This window comes from Chamaea fasciata, unplaced genomic scaffold (genome assembly GCF_029207755.1).
Source record: "Chamaea fasciata isolate MVZ Bird 193981 ecotype frontalis unplaced genomic scaffold, bChaFas1.0.hap1 SCAF_1, whole genome shotgun sequence".
Taxonomy (NCBI): Eukaryota; Metazoa; Chordata; class Aves; order Passeriformes; family Sylviidae; genus Chamaea; species Chamaea fasciata.
Window position 1 is genome coordinate 138905886 of NW_027094086.1, and position 21827 is coordinate 138927712.

Here is a 21827-nt window from a genome sequence, read left to right on the forward strand (position 1 = left end):
CTCAGTGGCCTGTGCCTCAGCCTCCGCCAGGGAAGCAGCGCTCTGGGCAGAGCACAGCACATTCCAGCCCCTGGGCTCCAGACTGTTGTACAAATAAGGAAGCAAAAGGTCTGAGCTGGATTAGAGCAGGACTAGTGTATCTGTGACAACAGCACTTCAGCTCTGAAACAGCTTTTTCATAGCAGGAAATACAGTGGCATCCTTCAATCTGCCAGAGCAGAGGCATTACCTTGTTGCACAAGCAGGTCTCAGTTTTTCGTCACAGAAGAAAGCTGTGAAGTTGAGCAGGTCACACATGGGTGTTGGCAGAGGCCTTGGCAAGGCCAGCACCCACGGAAGATGCACTCAGTCCCTCAGTGCTGGGGGAGAATATCCCCATCCCTGCAGCAGGCAGACGAGCTTGGTGACAGCACTGTGCAGGTCAAGGGCCTCCAGCCCAAGCACCGCCCAGCCCGGGCTGACGGGAGAGCTTTTCTTGTAAAGAGGTCATTTTTCGGTTCTGTTTCTAGGTTAGTAATCTCCTTTACTGCAACAACTAACTAGTTAGGACACTTGCATGCAGGAAGCCACCAACCCACCAGCAGCTCAGCATCAACCTCTTTGTAAAAGCAGAGAGCACTGGCACATCAGTGGCCAGGAAACACTGCCAGTGGTTTGATTCCAGTTTTTTGGCTGCAGCACCTGATGAACTAGACAGGCTGACCAACATTTAACACGTACCTTCCAATGCCTGATATTAAGAAATTACAGGTTTTAATTACAGTATTTAATTTTTTAAAGGACAGCTGTTTCTTTCATGCTATGAATTAATAAGCTATTCTGAAAAGATTTGTCCTCTGCATGCAGATCTAAACTAGTTGTGAAGATAGTTTAGCTTGGAGATTTATTCTTTTGGCATACTGCCACTTTGGAGCTTCATGTATTTCTTTCTTCTCGTGTACTGAGGCTGTAACAGACAAGACCACCTGTGCTTCTCAGGATCTGGTACCACAAGAGTTGGATCTTGGATGAGGCCCTCAGTGCCACCAGAAAAACACTGCCAAACTGAGAACAAGTTTATTTTTGTATTACACAGATGCTGGTTGAAGGGACATAGCTCTTGACTCCAATTAGCACTCAGGTGTTTGTGACCAGGGAAGTCAGACACAAGTGCGTCCCAGAGGAGCAGACACATGGAAGCCACTCCAGGAAAGATGGAGAAAGGCAGGTAGTGCTGCTTTACAATGTTACTTAACTCCACCTGTTTGCAGAGCAAATTACCCTTAAAAAACATAGCCTGGCCTTCATCCGTACTGTAAGACGTGCAAAGGAAGAAAAAGAGAAAATAAAAAGCAACTTCAGCCTGCACTCTTGGCAGCCTGGCTCTCCCAGGTCTCTGGCCTGGATTCCTCCAGTTCTGAGTGAATGTTTCTCTGCTATCTTGCTTGTCCATCACACCTGCTTTGTCTGCTGCCTTCAGTGTTCTGCATTTACTTATTCCCACACTCAAGATCTCTCTCCCCTTCCTCAGCCCACTATGTTTTAGTGTAGTAAGCTGTAAGATGAAATTCTATGAGAAATAAAACCAATGCTACACCTGCTTGTTCCACTTTGCAGTCCTGAGTTTGCTGAACGCAACACAGATTTTTTTTTTTAACTTTTTTTAAAGTAGCAGCTGAGTACCTTAAGAAACTAGAATCTGTTTGGGAAGTTGTAGGAAACTAATATTAGAGCTGCCATTTAATTCTCAAGGCAATAAAAAGGACCGAGAGGCCAAGTCGCCTATGAATGTCTTTCATGTTGGTTTGTAACACAGTGTGAGCTTGTTTTACAAGTGCTCTGTTTACAAGAATGCTGGGGGAGCTGGAGAGGGGGGGAATGTTCATTTAAGTCCCACATTCACATAGGGCTACTTTTGTAAAGGCCTGATCCAGTCCTACCAGCTGCTTGCCCACAAAACTTCACAATTGTGGAGGCTAATTAAGATTCTTCAGAGGAGCTCTCCTCTCCCCAGCGGCTGCAGGCAGCCTCATCAGACATGCTGACCCTCCCCCTGGGCTCAGCAGAATGCCCTACTGTGCCTGGGTTATGTTATGGCTTATGAATTAACCAATTGATTCTGAAAATATCACTACTTTAGGGCTAAATAAAGCTGTTCCCTTTAAGTGGAAAAAAGTCAGGGCTCGACCTAGGAATAAACTGATACTGCATTACCTATAAAATACTTTCTCTCTCATGCTGCAAGGCAGGGATTCACTTGCCAGGATACAATGAATTGAGTACAAAGGGAATTTATCATGGATTTCTGTGAAGACAGGGAGGCCTTCCTGAGCCTGGACAGTAAGCATGACCTATCCACTTGCAAGCAAATAAAACTTCCTGTGTGCAACTCCAACTTAAAAAATTAGTTTACATTAAATGACTGCACATATTTGCCTTGTTGTTTTTGCGTCCACTTCTCTCTCCAGCTTCAAAGTGAAGAAACCCGTAACCCGTAGAGAACAGAAATTTCAGCTGGCACCAATACATAATGTTGGACCTCCAGTACCCTTTGAGTGGTTATGGCCCCAAAAAATTTACATTCAGGTTTTAAATTGACTTTAAACCAGAACCGAATCTGATAAAGAGCCTGAACTGAGGAATATATAAAATTAGCTATGTTTATCTGATAAGCATAGCTTTCCCATGGTGTGTTTGTGCAAATCCCTCATTTTGACTATTTAAAAGAAAGCTAACTGCAGGAACAAGACAAGATCTTTCAAGCAGTGAAGAAACCCGGTGTGGTGACATACAGTTTCATGTTGGTCACAAATGTACCATCAGCTTGGACTTCCTCCACTTCCTGAATGTCTCATGTGTTTGCCTACACCTCTTTCAATTAAAAAGAATTCTCTCCCCTCCCCTAAAAAAATACTAGAATATTAAGACAACTTCACTGCACAAAACCATACTAGATATTGTAATAACAAAATGCTTTATTTTTGGGGAATACAAGGAAAAGTGTGACATCCTCATTATCAAATTGTTTTAAAAAGGCATTCTTCCTTTTGAAAAAGGTAACACTCGCAACAAAAGGTGACCGGTGAACAAGCCCTCTCATGTAGCAGCAGGAATTCTTTCTTTACAGCCAAAGGCAGGGTTCGAAAAATGTACAGCCACAGATTCCAACACGGTCGATATTTTCTAGTAGGTGAGGGCACAGGCTCAGCACTGCTCGGTGTGACAGCCCAGAGGGAGGCACAACACACCGCTGAGACAGGGCTTTCGCAGTTCTCACCCAGGTCGCTTTGCTACAAACCACAAAACTTCACCATTACCACAAGAAGACACTGAGAAAGCCACAAGGTTACTAATCTTCTCGCTCATTTCCAAAAACTTTTCATGCAAGCCCCACGCTCATGAAATTCTCGTACCATCAGTCTGGTTACAGCTCAGTGTGTCACCACACATCCCCTCTGCTGCCAGCCAGGGCTGTGTGTGAGAGGGACACAGCAGATTGAAGGCTACTGACACAATCCCTTCCTCAACGTAACTGTTTCCTGTACAGCGGGCTCCCAGCTGGGATGTGTTTTAAAGACTGAAATTTATATCCATAAATTACTTCTGTCCTCTCTGAACCCTATGTTAGAATTCAAGTTGTTAAAGAAGGGGACTGGGACGTCCCTAAAATTGTCAGGTTATAAAGCAAGCATTCATATTTCAGTCCAGTGTGACAGCTCTTTGTCACAAGTGGTATCCATCCATGCTAAGGGGTAAGATACATTGGTCTTGTTTAAAGGGGGTTCATGTTGTCTGAAGTGGGTATGGTAAACTCTAAAAGAACTATTGGTTTTCTTTATTCAGGTTAGACATAACAAATATGTCAGATACAGCAGTTAGTCTAGAAAAATACATTTAAAAAAATCTTCAGCAGACCATGCTCCCTGTAACAAAATCTTTCAAAACCAATTTTACAAATTATTCTACATTAATGTAAAAAGAAAATCTTAAATTTAGCATTGTGGATTCCATCAAACATCTATCTATCAAAACATGACTTTCACTATCTGTAGATGTTAGAACTCATAATACGTTTTCTAATGTATCCTGTACATATTAAATAACCTAGAAGGCTCTTGTAGTGCATTAACAATTTAGCAAGCACACTCAGTATTTCTCCAGTACCATTTGCATTACAGTTATTTTCCCGCAAATGTAATTAACATCTAAAAGTGCACACAGTTAGATCTCCCTCCCTCCCCATAACCTGTTTCCCTGTTGAAACCCAGACATCCACTGGAAACATTATGCTACTGTAGCTAATCTACCCATGATTAGAAATGTGTGACTAAAGGGTTCTTAAACTATACAGGAACTGAATTATATACAGGAATCAAAAGGACAGCCTGTATTTACATAAAAAATGAACTTCCACTACCACAGCATTATACCAAGAACTAAGTACAGTGTTACAGTCGGTATTAACTTAGGACTTCAGCTTTAGATCAGTATAACACAAAACTTAGCTCAGGACATACCCTGAAAAAATGAACATGTTTATTAAATATTACTTCTATTATGCCCCAAGACAAAAACCCATTCCTGGATATTCTTACAAGTTCAGTGTTTGAAATAGTGTAATAATGTGCTGCTCTATAAAGGAGCAAAGAACTTCCAGAGTGGCTGTTGGGGAAAAAAAAGAAAGAAAGAAGGGAAAAAAACCCAAAAACCAATGACAGAAAAACAGGAGAAAAAGAAGACAAGAGGGCAGGAGATATCAAGTGAAGAACCAGATTTGAATAACTAAAAGAAACTATTAGCGCAAGTCTATGACAGTCACTGCATGCAGAAACCCCTTGGAAAAGTGTCTCATAGATCTAAGTAGGTTGTAATAAACAAGCTTAAGATGTAACTTCACTGAATTTTTCCATACCAGGAAAAATGGTAGGACTTTTCCCCATCATATGGAAGAATTTTAAGATTAGATTCCAGATTATCCAGTCTGAGATTATTAGTTTTACTCTCCAAGTAATCCAGTGTATGAACCTATATTAATTTTTTCCAATGATACTTAAAAAAGGCAAACAAACTTTTCCATTCACTTTTTATATTGAGCTTTTCAAAGAAATCTGAAGTGTTGTCTTTAATTCATATTAAAGTGGTCAAACGTTTCTCCCCTCCCCAAAAGTGCAAAAAACAAGTTACTGCTTGGTCCACAAACATAAAACATCATATACAGCAAGAGGTTTTCCTTCTGATTGAGTACTGCTGCCAACCCATCTCTTCCAGTTTCTTCTCCAAGAAAAATGTCAGCGTCCAAAGATGGAATTCAATTCCAGTAGAATTAACTCTACAATCTGATTCTGGTACACTGTGTGGACTGCTATGTTACCAGTCTCTTTCTCTGGTTTTAATAAGGTTGGACCAAAAACTATTGCTATACTTTGATAGGTCATTCGGTTCTTTTCTCCATTTTCTACAACTCTGAAAGAGAAAAAAAATACACAAAAAGAGATTTATCAGTGCTAGGGCAATAGGATGACAGAAAAAGACACATCCCAAAGCAAATGGCTATTCAGAGTATTTATTTAATGAGTAGTCCTGCTATTAGGACATACAGCTGCTGTAATTCCCCTCTCTATGAAAAAAAGTGTTGTTTTGAAATGTCATTCTTGGTCCTCTCGCAGTCCCTCTAAAGGACTTGGCAGCAAACATCACAACTATGAAACATACTGTCTCAAGTCTGGTGCTCTACAAGCTCATATCCAAATAGACTGATACACTGCTTTTATCATCTCCAATATAAAAAAAATGCAGGAAGAACAGTCACTTGGTACTTTTAATTGGATTCTTTATCTTTAAGGGAGGATCAGCAACACAAAGCCTTTCCTTCTATTTGTTACTTACCTTTTCAGGTGTCTAAAGAGTACCTGCATCGTGTCCTGATTTGGTTTTGGCAACTGTTTGATTAAATCTTTAACAGCAGGGACACGCTGCCTTGGTTCTTGCTCTGCAAAAGGGTGAGGTTGAAAAACAAAAGTTCAGTATTTTTGTTTAAAACTTCAGCATAAAATTGAAGGGGCCAGGAATGAAAGCCACGATTTGCAAGGCTAATCCGAAATAGGACACTGCCACCTCCCGGCCGGCCCCGGCATCACGGACAGGCAATCCCAGACAGGTTACCCCGTTCACAACCAAAACATTCCTCTTACGTCCAAAATAATTCTAAAACATTGTGCAGGACTTATTTAAACACCATATGCAAGTTCTCCAGACTTACTAATTGCATTGACAAAGTCATTGAAGTGGTTGTAAGTGAACAGTGGCTCTGGCAATTCTCTGAAGAACATTTTTAGAGCTCCTGTAATGACATGTATATCTTCCCATTTACTGTCATTCAAGTCCAGCTTCTCATCTGAGAAAGAAAAATAAATAATTAATGATAATATTTCAACTAAAAAAACTCTTTTTTAAAAAAAATTAACTCAACTATTCTTCTATACTTATTTCTTTCAAAGCAGTGAAGACTTGCTCCATTCCAGCACATTCCATATCCCATTCTGGGATACAGAGCTGCAGCAGCAGATGGAGATGGCTAAACCCTGCCTACTGCACTACACACAGTTCCCCTACTCCTAGGGCATTTTCCAGAAGGGAACAGGAGCTGCTGACATAACAGAAAATTTACTGTTAGATCATGTCAATCAGGAAATGAGAGGTCAGATTGTGAATGGGCTACACTAAGATACTGTCAGAAGAAAGGGTTTTATACACAGAGTACAGTGAATAGGAGCTAAGCCCTCCCTCACTGAAAGGGAGTATCAAATCTCACTAAAAAAAACAAACATTAACTTACAGTTTTAATGCTAGTGGAAGCTTAACATGCTTGCTGTTTTTCCATAAGGTAGTGAGTTATTTTGTTTGAAATAATATCCCTTCCTCAAATTCTATTACCATCTTTTTTTAGAATTCTGTTCTAGCAATGCCTTGTGGTCCACACAAGACTAAACCTGCAGAATATCAGGTTTTTCAAGTGATGTATGTTACAGAGTCATTTCTGTAATTCTAAAGTAACTTTACTTTGAAGATGAGAGTCATTTTTCATGATACACTACAGTTACAGAGAAATCTTTTTCCTTAGCTTTCTATGAATTCCAACAATCTGAAAATATATGCCATTGGAATATAACTGGAGGGAGCTTACCATGATTGACTGCAAATCTTAGCTTCTGTATCACTGCAAGGTTGCCACTAACTCTGTATAAGCCATCAATATCTAAACCTGAAACAAAGGGATAAATCCATTTTAATACCTTACATATGTATAGGTCTACTCAGCAAAATTAAGAGCAAAAGGAAATCCACCTTGTAACAACAAAATAAAAAGTCAAAACTAGCTTGTTTTGATGGGCAGGGCATATAAGACAGAGGAGGTTTAATTTGCTGACATAAGTTTGGCAGCATCGAGCCCAAAGTAATCTCTGAAACTTCTTATTCAAGTAGTAATGAGGCAACAGCTCCAAGTTTCCCCAATGAGATCAGATGTCTGGTTTAAGATGCTCCTGGTGGGTGGGCAGGGAATACATGGGAGTCCAACATGCAATAACCAGGTATTTTGCGGATACAATGTTCAATTTTTAATGTATGGTTAAGAAAAACCCAATCAAGTCATGCATAGAGACCACCTCAAAGTTGTCAAGTGATCAGGTTTACATGGAGAAGGAATGATGCACATGCACACTCAGAGCTACCCAACAGCCTACAGAGCTAAAATGGGCAGCCCTTGCCTTACAGGACCGCACACTCAACCAGAAAAGAAGAAAACTGTGTCTCTGTGGTTGCTACTGCAGTTACTCAGCAGTGATTAGGAGGTAAAGAATTTATCTGAAAAGCCACTTGGATGCAGCAGGTGAGTCAGTGCCTCTGAGAGAGCGTGTTGCTAGAATACCTGCAAGAATACCTGTAGCTCCTCTAGGAGTTGTCTGATGCAACACAGCACAGTTACCAGCACATCTGACATATCCCTTTTCCCCATAATCCACTAGTAAATCCTTTACAGAAAGAACTGATTTGAAGTGTATTGATAGAAGGAAGAAGAGTTGGAGAGGTAGGAAAAAAAAGCTGTTCATTTCTGTCAGCTTCCCCTCAGGTATTTAAAAAAGGAAAACTTCACTATCTTCACTGCAGGCCTGCCTTTAAAATAAAAAAGAAATTAAAAGAAAAAAAAAAGGAACAAAGCAAAATAACCCCTTTCTCACAATCTTCAGATCACAAATGGAATAAAGCCTGCTGCCACAGGCAAGGTGGCAGTTCGTCAAACTGGAGTGATGCAATGGAAGCAGTTTTTCTCCCCTCCCAGGCCATAAGATAGAAGCATTCACAAAGAGGACTACAGGCTAAATGAAGTTCCCATGGAAGACGCCTTAGAATTCACATGTACTCCCCCTGTAACACTTACCCTGATACTCAAGAGATTGTTCTCAGATTAACGGACTGGTAAATATCTGAATGATGATTATGGAGATGCCATAATCCCCTCTCAGTCATCTTTTCCAAGAGATAAGGCAAAGACAACAGCAAGAAACAGGCAAGAAAACCCACAGAGACTACAGCCAAGTCAGGAGTCACAAATTTTCAATAAAAATGTGAAGATGTGTTTTACAACAGATAAACCAGAATGTCACATGTAGCTTTCACACAAAGTGTTGTCAGTTATTAGGTAGAAAATACATCTTTTCAATGAAAGCAAACAAAAACTGAGTCAATATGTGGACACTGATAATCTCCAGAATTACACAGAATTTAGCAATTCGTGTAACTGGCGGAAGAGCATCAAACTAACAGACTGGTCTTCTGGCAGTCAATGTATATACAGAGCAGGAACACAACTTTTTCCTAAAAGTTTGTTTCAAGGAAGTTTTAATAGAAGTGATTGTTAGCATGCTTAAACCTTCCCAAAATGAATAGTTGCATTTCGATAGTCTCACTTTTAATCTGAAAAAAAAAAGTTGATGAGCTGAGCTCTTCTACTACTCCTTGTAATCCCTCTTCCCTTGGAGCCTTGCTGCCAGGAGGCTGTCCTGCCTCCCCTCAGCTTTAAATATATTGAAGCAGATCAGTTTCTCAGATTTTCTCCCCTCTCCCCACTTGGAATGCCGGCTATGTCCTCACTCTTGAACACTCAACACTAACTCCAGATACAAGTCTCAGATTATTTTCCCAAAATAAACCAACAGCATTTTAAGATTCAAATGTTCAACATTAAGAGTGGTGAGCTAGAGAGATTTGTAAACAAAAAAATTCAACCATACCATGTTCCTCAACATGCTCAATGCACAGCTTCACGAACTTTGGCACCGTGCTGTTTTCTCTTTGACACAAGCTGGTGAGATTTGAACCAAAAACTTGATCTGGAACCAAGTAAAGAGACTGATTTACAGTGGAACAGGACTCGAGTGACAGAACTAGTTCAGGTTAAAACAAACCTCTACAAAGGGCAAAGTCTACTGGATACAATTGTCGCAGTATTGGAGAGGAAATAGGAAAGTTTTGAAAAGAGTTCTCAGCAGCTCCCAGCAAGAAAAAGCTCCCAGCAAGAAGAGCGTCAGCAACTACAGAAACGTGAGCCTCCAAGAAAGGAAGTTTTGCTACTTGAAATCATTTTAATCCATCAGGTGATACTTTTAAGAGTCATTTCGTCAATAATGTTATAATATGTCCTGTTACACTCCGTTTCTGTCCCAAGTTCAACATGCATTTATTGCAATCTTTGTTAAAAACTCAAAGAGATAATGAACTTTAACCGGAGTGAAAGTTTTTGGCATTGCTTGGGAAAAAAACCCTGCAAAATGTCATCTTTCACTGCACCCACTGTGTAACACAGCATTATACATTAATTTACTTTAACATAGAGTCTTCTGACATTTTTAAGTTCTGACACAAATTTGTAAATGACAGGCTTTTACCTCAGAGCTCTGAATGGATGCAAGTCTGACCATGCCTAGGCAACCTGGCTTCAAGGTCAGAATCTAAATACAGATATTTATGGGCAATGGTAAATTTGAGTCTTATTTTCAAAACTATACAATCCAGGGGGAGTATTTTCCATCATAAAGTGGAGCAAAAATGAAAATCAGCTTGGACAGAGAGGAGAATCTTGCAACATTTCAGTGAATTTTAGCAACATGTTAATTCTTCTTGCTCAGATTGTTATCACCAGAATCTTTCAGAGATCCATTTCTTTGGCTTTCATCAAAATGTCAAAATACTAGATGGCCTCTTCTGTTGAGATGCATAAGGGTGACATGGGGTCTTGAGATAGAGAAGCAAAGATCCCACTCTTAAAGGGAAGGGGTGTTTGTTGGGTTTTTTACTCTTAAATTAGGTACATAAGTGGCCATCTTCCCATAATCTGGTGTATCTTACTTCAGAGCTTCTGCAAAAGAGAGACTGCTCTTGCATTTGCATCATGCACAGAATCTTGCCCATTTTTCATGTTCAATAATTTCAGTAGATTAGCAACTCTTGCATCCTGACTAGTGCTTTGGGAAACCCAAAGAGCACACCAAACCAATTTTACAGTATGAAAATGGGCATTTAATGGCGTCATTAGCTGGATATGATAAGGCCAGTGGTCCACACCACCTCAGTGCTGTGGCAGCTACTCACGCAGCGAGCGTTATAAGCAGAATCAGTAGCAAAGGATTGAAAAAGCCCACGCAGCAGAAAGCCAGGCTAGCATGCAGCTGTGGCAGGTAAAGCAATGCAGATTAGGTAGCAGAAGAAAATAGTAGCATGTAACAAAGTAATTTGCTACAACTGCCTTCAACTTTAATAATTTCAACATACACACAAGAAGTATTTTTTCTTCACATCTTAAAAGTAACTTCTGTACTTTTGATTTTCCATGTAACAAAACTTTAACACAGTTCCTTCCCCACTTAGTGCATGCTGTTTCAAGTGGATTTTTTCTTCCAAAACTTTTCACTAGTTTTTCTGCTCATACTTGATTTGCCAAGCTTTCCATTTACTAAGCTTGTTCTGCAGTAGCCACAAAAGTACACTGGGCTTTTAAATGAAGACTTCTGTATTCTTCATTCATATAATAAATGTAAAGCTGTACAGTGCACATCCAACTTTTAAAACTTACACCATGCTTTTAAATAAAAAACCAAACTCTTCATTCCTTAATGCCTTTATTAAAAATCCAATCATTAGCACACACAAGTACAAATTAAACTTGGCTTAGTGTTCACTGTTGCCAATGTCAGAAGTTACGTCACTGAGCCATGACATGAATACTGAGTTGTAAAGCAGAGCAAAATGTCAAAGTCTCGGAATAATACTTCCTTATTCCAAACAAAATTTCCATCATTTACAAGAAAATTATATTTGCAGATACACAAATATATCAAATGCCACATGCAACAGAAGCACACCTGTTAAAGTATGCGGTGAGGCAAATCACAGTAGGATTTGGTCTGGTATTTGCCTACCCATATGCTATTTTGACCCTAGTAGAGCACCACCTACAAGTCCTGCTAAAGCATACAAATAAATAAATAAATGAAGTTTTACAATGAATACCAAGTCAATAATTTACACAAACACATTAACTTAAACCTGTGCAAATACTGTTCTCTCAAATTTCTACAAGTGTGACAAAAAGAAATCTTTCATAACTTTGATTCAAGAGTATCTGTAACACTCTTTCTGAAACAATTAAAACAATGTATACATTCAAAAAAGGTTATGGGAAAAAGATGTTTAAGTTAAGACTCCTGTAACCTCATCCTGGTTTTCCTAAATACTTCATTTCTTATGATATGGCACATGATTGTCTGGGATTAAAACACCCTTGTGAAACAGGTGAGCGCACACACTCAGCTTTGTACCCAAAGAGCTGTTCTTTCCCCTGTTTGCACAAATGAGGTCAGATATCTGGATTTCCAGCTCAGAAGGGTGGAATGCAGTGCCTCTTAGCTGGAGTCCAAGTCCAAAAGGGCTCCTGGGCCCCCAGTTTTCACTGCAGTTTGGCCAGCAATGAGCCGAAGTAGAGGGCATCCTCCGAGCAGTTTAATGGCTAGTAACAGCACTCAGAAGTACAGCAATCACCAGTTCCACTATACATCCAAGACTTTTGTTAAACCAACTATACACATGTATGTATTTTACTCTGAAACTAGACCATTTTAACCCCATTTTACACAGTAACTACTAAATTCAGCTTTTCAAATTACATCCTTCGTTAAAAAGGTTCATTTACCCTTAATGTAGCCTTTTTCACGGACAGCTTGTAATGTAGGGCGCCGTGTAAGAAACTTCTTGAGCTTCGTTTTGGTCTTTTTCTGATCTGTGGAGTCTATATTGCTGGGTGCTTTCACTGCTAAAAAGAGAAACACATTTAGCATTACTATTATTGCTGCAACAAAACCAACACTGCATTTATCAGCCAAGGAACCAACTTTAAAAGAAAAAAACAATTATGCTCCAGAACACACAAAAAACCTATTCAAATTTGCAGCACATTCCTTTCTGGAACTCCTTGTAAATAGCATCCATTTTTCAAACTACCAAGAGACAGCCCTGTCACTAAAAACTTGCAAAACCAACTAAATGATAGCTTACATACGGAATCGATGTGAAAATTTAAAAATGCAGCTATGTTTCAAAACCAGTCCTGCCTTTCATTAGGCTAATTATTTTGAAATAAATACATACTTTTTTGAAAATTACTTACAGGGCCTGGAAGGAAATCACAAAAAAAAAGTCTTCCTGATTAATGTATTTCTGTGCACAGGAAGTTAATTCCTGCATCTAAAAGACATTTAGCTCCAAAATTCTGAAGGTGTAATTAAAAATGTTTTGTTTCTCTAAACAGCCAAAACATCAGCAGCAACTTAGCGAAATTGCAGCCCAAGTTAATTGTGCAAATATTTACAGATGCTGTGCCACAGATAAAACACAATTCCAATCAGAAAAATGATAAAAGAATTCTTATTCAAAACTATTTATAAAAGTCAGATACTATTTCTGTGCATTTGACAACACCCTGAAAATAATTCATTTCACCGCTGCTTATTTTCCCCCGTTTTAAATGTGTCATACAACAGGAGCTAAAGACATTTCACACTTCTTTTCATCTTCTTTTTTTAAAGTATGATTAAAAAAACATGGAAGAAAATTCACCAAGTGGCATCAAGATGTAGAATGAACTGTATTAAGATTGTTTCCAAACTTCAGTAGTTTCATTTTTTGCTGTCCTTTTGAATTCTTCCCCATTTACACATAATACTGAAGATGCAGAAAATGAAAACTGGTGTTGCTAGAATCAATTAATGGAAAATTTTCAACTCACAACGAAGTTTCTTAGAGTCTTTATTTTCTTTCTCTTTGTCTTGTTTTTCCACTCCAGGGGAATCTGGTACCTCATCGTCTAATGGTTCATCAGACTCTATTACCTGTTGGATTTAAAAAGATATGCAGTGCTCAGTTTGCCAGTTCAGAAAATACGGCCTTAACACACACATTTCCTGCAGACAGTTCTACAATACACAATTTTCCTCCCTAAAATGATATTCAGTTTATTGCTTCCTGAACTCTAGACGTTAAACATCTTCAGAGACAACACCACTCTCATTGGCAGAGTGAATAACTTTGAGAAACACTATTTCATCGTAAGACTCAATAAAGAAAATGTTGCTGGACACTGAATAAAGTACAACCAGCATTTCATGGTAACACTTCATTACATCAACTAATAGATAACAGAAGTCATCTTTGGTTGGGCTCATTTTCCAAATCCAACAGACAAACATCAGCTATTTAATGCTGTGCCACAGAAATACCTGACTGCGAAGAGTCAAAACAAATTTCTAGAGCACTTACCCGATTTCTTTTCTCTATAAGTAAAATTTTCTTAATAGAAAATAGAACTTTCAGTTTCAAAATCTCACTACTGTAAAAACATACACTGAATTCACTCTGAAAATTAAGTGTACCAGAGCCTGAAATTCTTGCCATGTGTCCCCACTATCTCAGCATATTCTCATTAAACATTGTCAAGTGAAAATATAGATCATGTTGAAGTGTGGAGGCAGATACCAGACTGCTGATCTTACCTGCAGCCCATGATACGTGCATGACTGCAGACATACCAGGAAATGGGGAAAGAAGCTTCCTCAGTTTCAATACAACATATTCCCTTCCCAAACCTATGTCTTACTTCACTTCAGCTGAAGTGAATTGGACTGCTATGCAGTCGCCAAAATCTGACTGCAGAGTGCCTTCTTTTACAAGGAAGGAAAGTAAAAATGAGGCAGGGTTGTGCACTCCAGAGCACTGAGTGTGAGCAGCAGCATAACTTCATTGACTAAGCTGCACTTTAGCCTGTACGGCAGTGTTATCTTTAAACACCTTCATTCCTGTCCTTTTCAAAAGCTTTGGATAGCATTTTTACACATCAAAGATCAATATATTCAACTGCCCAAATAATGTCCCCATTAAGGACCCTCTGCCACTATTCCAAGAGGCCTCAAAGCTTTTTAAGATTGGCATTTTTAAAACTATTAAATGCTTTGGAAAAAAGCCACATGGGGTCTAGTTTGTACTACGCAACAAGTCTAAAGTAGTAACTTGGAAAATTCTGTATGTTAAAAAGAGCAGCCACATCCTTTGCAGGTAGCTGTTCTCTTGTACAGAACATTGCCACAACAGCAGCCTGAGGGAACAAAGAGAACAGAATTTAATCTGCCCTTTCTTTTGAGGAAGATCTTGTCATGCTGGCAACAGGGTCTTGGCCATGGGCAAGAGATCACAGCTACTATTGCCATAAACTTTCCAAAATTACAAGTTGGCTTTAGATCTGATGGATTTTTGTACCCAAAGCTTCAGTGCTTCAAACTATCAGGTAGTCTAATGCGCTTTCTTGACTTACGCCTTGTAGTCTTGGGTCTCTTGGCTACCAGCTCCCAGAAGCATACATCATCATTTCCTCCAGAGTGCTGATAAACTCTCTTATTCCACCATTCACTTCCTCAACCTAACACGTAATACCTCGCTCACATCTCAGCATATCTCAGCCTTTCCATCTTCACTCATGTTTAAGCAGGGAAGAAGTGGCCTCAGTTGTGTTACACAGGGCAGACAGGAGAAGAGTGTCACTGGGTGACAATGCCTTGCCTGATTATTAAGAGCCATGACATTTCCATACTGCGAGAGAGCAGAAGATCAGGAACCTAAACCACGAGCACTCACAAAGAAACTGAACCATTCATATTAGCCTGTTGTGTTTTGGTGAAAAGCACCCATATGTGAAAAGCACTATCAGAGCTAAGAGAAATGAAAGCCACTGATGCATTGAAAGCAACAAAACTGGAGCTTATGGACAGCAGCCAAGCCCGGAACTATTAAAAAGTAAGAATACACACAAAGTAAGCTTGATATGAGAGCAATATTTTCTCCAAGATCTCCTCCAACTTCTGAATTAAAAAATAGTTAATCTTGTTTGGCAACATCAAGAGCAAATGCTTGAGCACTTTTCTGATAATTAAATATTTGGCATTATGCTGTCAGATAAGAAGAGATAATATACTATTTTGCCAGGACTTTCAATTTGCACTTCAGTGCAGCCATAGTAAGTGAAGAGCAGTATCAAAGGCTAACAAGTCTACGCCATGAAGTTGTCCCTTGGCCATCCTCCCCCTTTCATCCCCACTCTATCAGAACCTTTCAGGTCACTGAGACAGAACAAGCATTTGGGCACAGAAGTAAGTTCATTTTTGGGACGGATGCCAGCCCACACCTCCTGGATCTTAAGCCAGTGGACCATCTTTCTCCCTTTGCCACTATTAATTATATTTCACTCACCACCACCTGGAACTACCATATCCTCAAACTCCTGCCTGCTCTCAAGAAAATCAGTAAATGAAGATGCACATGAAACATTAGAAGTTGTTATATCAATTAGTTTACTAAACAATATTACTGTGAGAATAGAACCTTCATGATTTAAATACATACCTGATTATTGATGGTGTAGTTAAGAACTTTATACCATTCATTAATAAAGCTGTCATTATCTGATTGAATTAAGAGCTCAGTACCTTGGCGAGTTTTTAGCTTTAAAGAAAAAAACAGATATCATCAGAATTGATAAACGCACTACAGTTCAAAAGTAAAATTACCTAAATCAAATTAAACTTCTCGCTAGCAAAACTGTTAGCTAATAAACAGCCCCTCAAGAACATCCAACAGTGAGAACAGCCATTAACAGTCTGCTTAAAATTGAAAAGTATATCCCATACAGACATATTGAAAATGGACATTTCTTGCAGGTACTGAGGTAACAGCTACATTAAGCAGGTAGAAGTGGATAAAACTCAGTTTTATGGGTTTTTGATTCTAAGTTTAAAGATGGTCTTATATCTGTAATTGAGATGCATATCATCCTGCATTAAAAAAAAAAAAAAAATCTACCTCAATAACATTCTTTTTGCTGGATTTGTCCTTCGAGGCCCAGTCAATCAATGCCCCTTTGAGATCCACTGTAAATTCTGGCTTAGACTGATTGACACCAAACTTCTGGAAAAAAACAGGAACAATGATGATAAAATTAAACCTGAAGAAATTCTTTACAGTCTTGCAATCTTTTAAATATAACATGTATTATTTCCAGTCTATACAACTTAAACCAGACACAGTACTTAGCCACCAATCAACAGGCATGACACCAGGAAAACAAAAAGCCTTCCACAGAACAACCTTCCAGTATGTCTATTACAAGGTGCTCAGCTTGAAGTCCTCAGAATTCTGTAAATTTAAATGCCAATCAGATTCCAGCAGAGCTTTTTTTCCTATCACAAGCAGTAGAAATCCATACAACATTTGACTGTAGCTTGATTTTAGTCAAAATAGTCCCAAGCTTCAAACAAAACCAGCTAATAAGTAACTGAACAAAAAATCCCCAAACATTCTGCCACATAATCAGTGGTTGTATATAAAACTAAAAATCAAACCAGAAACAGTAGGTTTGCTGGACAGGAATCACATTCCTCCACATTGAAAGAGCACTCTCATCTTGTATATTTATCTATTTGTAATTTTTAAAAAACATTTACCCCTACAACTCTTATATTTTTCTGTAGTGCTTCTATTGCAATACTGGAGCATGTCCTACCAAGTAAACAGAACTCACTGCCTGTCTATTAAACAAAGAGCAAATATACAAAATGATGAGTAAAAAAAAAAAAAAACCTAAACATTTAACCCACAAGTAAGCCTTCAAACAATTTAGAGGAAAACATGAGGGGGTTATTTTTACCTCCTACTTTCACATTCATACTAAGTATCAGGATTTTTTTAAAGAAAGTAATTTACTATTATTTCAACATACACCACCTAGCTTTGAAATGTAACTCCTCAAGGAAACCAATTCAGTGGCCCCCACAAACAAAAAGCTCTAATTGCGAGTGACATGAGTAAAATATGGAAAAAGGAAAGCTGGAAGTCATTCCGTTACAGCACAGAAATTTCATGCTGTAGTTCCAGGAAAGCTTGTAGCATCTGCTCCCCTCCTCTTTTCTTATTTCTTCACAAAGTCTTTGATGTGTGAATGCTGTTCCTGTCACAGTTCTGGGGGACCCAAGCCCCAGGACAAGCTCCTTGCTGCAAACACAAGTTTCCAGCCTGTACAAGAACAGCCATATCCAAGGGGAGAAAAGATGGTTCAGAAAACAGGACTAATCTGCTCCTTCTGATTAAACTCCCAGCATGGATGTTAATTAATGCTAATTGTGTTTCAAAAAGGCTGTTTGCCACTGGAAGATCTCCATGGCTAGAGTCCTAAGGGCAATGAAGTGTTGAATGGAAAGTAGCATCTTAACTTCTTTATTTTACCCATGAAATATCAGAATAGGGCTGTACTTCTAATCTACCCTACGTCATTTAGCACTTGGGAAAAAAAATCTCCACCATCTTCCGCTTTCTAACTTAATTCTCAGATATCTCATCCAAGAATATTTTTTATTAATTATAATAGAGCTTTAGAGAGAAGTCCAGCTCAGCAGCAGAGTCCACAGGAACACACTCTGGGCTATTTTGGCTCTTGCAGCAGATGCCCATTCAAGAGAAAGTCACATAACTGCTGCACACACATCCAAAGTGTCCCAGACACGTACTTCCTGGCAGTCTAGATCAATCTTGCTGCGTGTTGGAAAAAAAATTAAATCAATTTATAGAGTTTGGCACTGGAGAGAACAGAAACTAGTGCCAAAGTCCTCTACAGGACTGGGGGCAGGGGAGTGATTAGTTAAAACCATGGCCCACAGGATGCTGAGAATCACAGGACAGGACTTGCTATAGGTGACATCAACATATAACAAGGAAAAAATGTCACCTGTCAGTGCTGTTTTGACCAAAAGAAAAGCCCTCCAACTACATTAGCTTGCTGAATCCACACCTGACAGATTACAGCACTACCTCCTACAGCTTTACACTCTACACATCTTTTTGGCCTCACTCCCGTCAGCATTTCAGAGAAGCACAGAAGAAAGCAAAAACTAAAGCCAAAAGGGGAAAAAAAGAAGTAATTTACCACTCCTTCACTCAAATGGTGGCCAAACCGCAGTGTGAGATCCAAGGATGGGGAAACCCAGGCAAATAATCCAGCTACCCTGCAAAGCTCTTCTTAAATACCAACACACTTCATACTCATCACAACCTTTTTATTCAAGGACATTTAAAGTTTACCACACAGGCTCTCCTTTGAGCTTTCCTGTCAAGGCTCTTTTCTGCTCCTGGGTCTACGAAAATGAGATGACAGCAGCCATTTCCCCCCTTAGAGCTTTCAGGTGCAAGTACTGCACATGGCTGCTCACACAGCCTACACACAAAGGTTGCTGAAGGCAACTGAATCCTCCTGAAGACAGCAGGTTCTGCTGACAGAGGGCAAAAAAAAAGCCTTTCCTTTTGCATCTGCTGCCACACAGACATTAAGTCTGCTTTCTCAAAACAGCACCTAGTCAGCACCAGTGAGGAGAAACCCAGTTTACTGAGCAGACACCTCACTCTTACTGGACTTCTCTTTTGAGCTTGGGGAATTTTGGAAAGGGCAGCAGTGTACGACAGAAAGAGGGAGAGGGCTATTTGTGATGCTGCCAGCTGTCTTAGACATGAAGCTGTCCTACAGTCACTTCTCACCGATTTTTTTTAGACAAAAAACATAGTCATGGGATGTACTTGTGCTGGTTGTGTGGGAGAGGTAACTTTTTGGAAAGAATAGTGTTTTCCTTGCTTTAGATAGAGTAGATGCTGTGTAGTTTAAGGACAGCCTTGAAGATGTGTACTGATGTCAATCAATGCCTTTTCAATCTTTTCAGGATTTTCTCCAAGTCCTGGAAGCCTGCACAGGGACAAACCAAACAGTTTGTACTGTGACACATTCTAGCATTCTTTGGAAACAAAACTAGAAGTTACTTATGGGAAGAGTTTGGATGTACAAGTGACACCTGGCATTCTGTTTCTAATTAGAGTTGAGTAGGATGTTTTAAGTCCTCCTCATCCATGGATGGACTTTGGAAAAAAGCTGTGGAGACGGATACACCTTTTTGGCTGGCAGAGGAATTTCAAAACTACAGCTTAAGCACAAAAAAAAAGAAAAAAAAGAAAAAAAATTTCTTCATTGTCACAGCAAAATGATGGATTGTTTTTAAACCAGACTGATAGGGGCCTTTGCATTCCAAAAAGTTTTCACTAAAGCATCTGAGCTCCTGTATAATCAGCCGTGCAATACTGATGAACTGTAGTAATGTACACATAACATCTTTGGCTAAAATCACAGTTGTGTAACATAAACAAGAGTTTGCTCAGACGAATCTTGGAGAGCACCTATTTTCTTGATGTTTGGGAAGTTTACAGGCTTGGTTTACCACTACTGTACTTGTCATTGAGGACATGTGCCTATTACAGAAAGCTGACAGATTAATCCTTCTAGGCAGTTACCATTTTCTTTGCTTTATGAAGCCCTGACACTTTGACAATACCTAATACATCTCATTCACACCAAAACCTGAGTGAAAAAAATTATTAAAAAAAAAAATCCAGATCTCCTTATAAAAAGTAGCCTTTTACACACTTACCAAACTGTTCACAAATTATCTGTTCCAGGCTTCCACATACAGAGCAATTCATTTCACAAACAAGAAAGAGAGAGTTGCATCATTTTTAACACAAACTTGGTTTACGAATTTTTGATAGGCAGCTCTTCTGTGCTTGGCATTTTCAAAACATAACTGCAGATGCTTAAATTACACATAAAAATCCTACAAATTTGCATCAGCTTTCTGTATGTGGAATATAGCCAGAACATCCTTGTGCTCTTTTTCCTTTCACCTCTAAATGCATAATATTTACATTTTTGGATATTCCAATTAGAGCTAGAATTATCAAACAACATGTACATCATTGTATCAAAGGTATCACAGGCACCAGACAAAGATTCTAAATTAGTTGTGTTAGAAAGAATCAGACAAAACATCTGTTAAAAAACTCAGCATATCACGCTGGTTATTAGTCAAGGCACTAGTGGTTCAAATAGTAGGCAAATTTGGGATTATAATTCTAGCACAAATGAACCCGATACGCTTTCTGCTTTGTTCCAGTGAAACAATTACAGGATTATTATAATAAACTTGTGTTAATTTGCACCTTGGATGACTTTCAAAAACAACAAACAAGATACATGAGCTGTTATATGAAGTGTCAAAACTAAATCTTGGAAAAATTCAAGTTTACTTTCAGGATTAGTGGCAAATAGCCTTACAGTGACAAGAGGCATGCAACAAGAAAACATACAGTGATAGCTGAAACTTGGGCAGAGTTTACATAGGTGACAGCAGGTCGATGACTGAGAGCATTTTTCCAAGAAGAAAGCAGCGAGAGCAAGAGCTCAGGAATTGAGCCCCCTTGGCAAAATGACTTGATGAGAAAAAGGAAGAAAAGTGATGAAGTCAAAAAACAATGCACAAAAAAAGAAGATATGGTTATATCAATCACTAGACGAACGCTAAATATTCTTCTTGTAAGATGAAGAGGAAATGTAATTCTTATCATATGTCAAACTGCTAGACTTGACTTCACCTTATTAAAATGTGGACACAGAACAAAGTTTGAGAGGTGAGGTGGAATTTTGAATACCTAAAAAAAATTTCCTACAGAGACCAAGAAGAGTGTGTGCTGAACACTCAATTACATATCTACAAAGTCAGCTATGATTATGCAGGTGTAAAAAACATTAAGTCCTTGAAAGGGATTCTCACTTAATATTTCCAGCCACATTTTATTCTGTTTATACTGTTGAGATTCATTTTGCTGACCCTACTCTAGTGTTGAACAATACACACAATTGATAGTGTCTCACAGAAATATTCTGACTATGGGACTTTTGCTCCACTTAAATTATGGAAAGAATTTACACATTTTTATTTTTAAATTTATTTGTTAAGATTTTTATTTATTTTTAAATTATTCTATCTGGCATAATACAACTTACACTAGTGCCCATAAATCATGCAACTCTGCTTATTGCTTATCTTTTATGGATAATTAGTTTGGGCACACATCATTTATAACATCATCATATATTCATGAACTGTTTAGCATTGTGTTTTTTAATGGTATCAACACACAGCTGAAAAAGTCAATTCCTCTGATTTACAGCCACACCTGAATTAAGAGTATTAATAGCTGTAATTGCGATTTTGGAACTTGACTAGTTACCTAGGCAAAACTTTTACTTTGCAACATGCATATTAATATCTGTAAAACTAAAATACTTTTTGTATCCCTGTCTGCAAAAGTCAACCAAAAAAGTC

General features: G+C 38.8%; 1 protein-coding gene across 11 annotated transcripts in view; it reads right to left on the reverse strand.

Annotated features, from left to right (window-relative positions):
• Positions 1-2936: 2936 nt before the first annotated feature.
• Positions 2937-21827, reverse strand: part of ARHGAP12 (Rho GTPase activating protein 12) — a 75286-nt gene continuing 56395 nt past the window's right edge. For 4 of the 11 annotated variants that reach the window (XM_066199949.1, XM_066199933.1, XM_066199923.1 and 1 more), the window contains 10 exons: positions 20809-20931; positions 16435-16539; positions 15979-16077; positions 13316-13418; positions 12224-12343; positions 9270-9368; positions 7163-7240; positions 6239-6373; positions 5866-5968; positions 2937-5442 (listed from right to left, as the gene is read on the reverse strand). In XM_066199949.1, the coding sequence (XP_066056046.1) occupies positions 5268-5442; positions 5866-5968; positions 6239-6373; positions 7163-7240; positions 9270-9368; positions 12224-12343; positions 13316-13418; positions 15979-16077; positions 16435-16539; positions 20809-20931 (1140 nt within the window). In that variant the 3' untranslated portion in view covers positions 2937-5267. The remainder of the gene's footprint in view (positions 5443-5865; positions 5969-6238; positions 6374-7162; positions 7241-9269; positions 9369-12223; positions 12344-13315; positions 13419-15978; positions 16078-16434; positions 16540-20808; positions 20932-21827) is intronic. The other 7 variants (XM_066199973.1, XM_066199966.1, XM_066199958.1 and 4 more) reach the window with 3 other exon arrangements.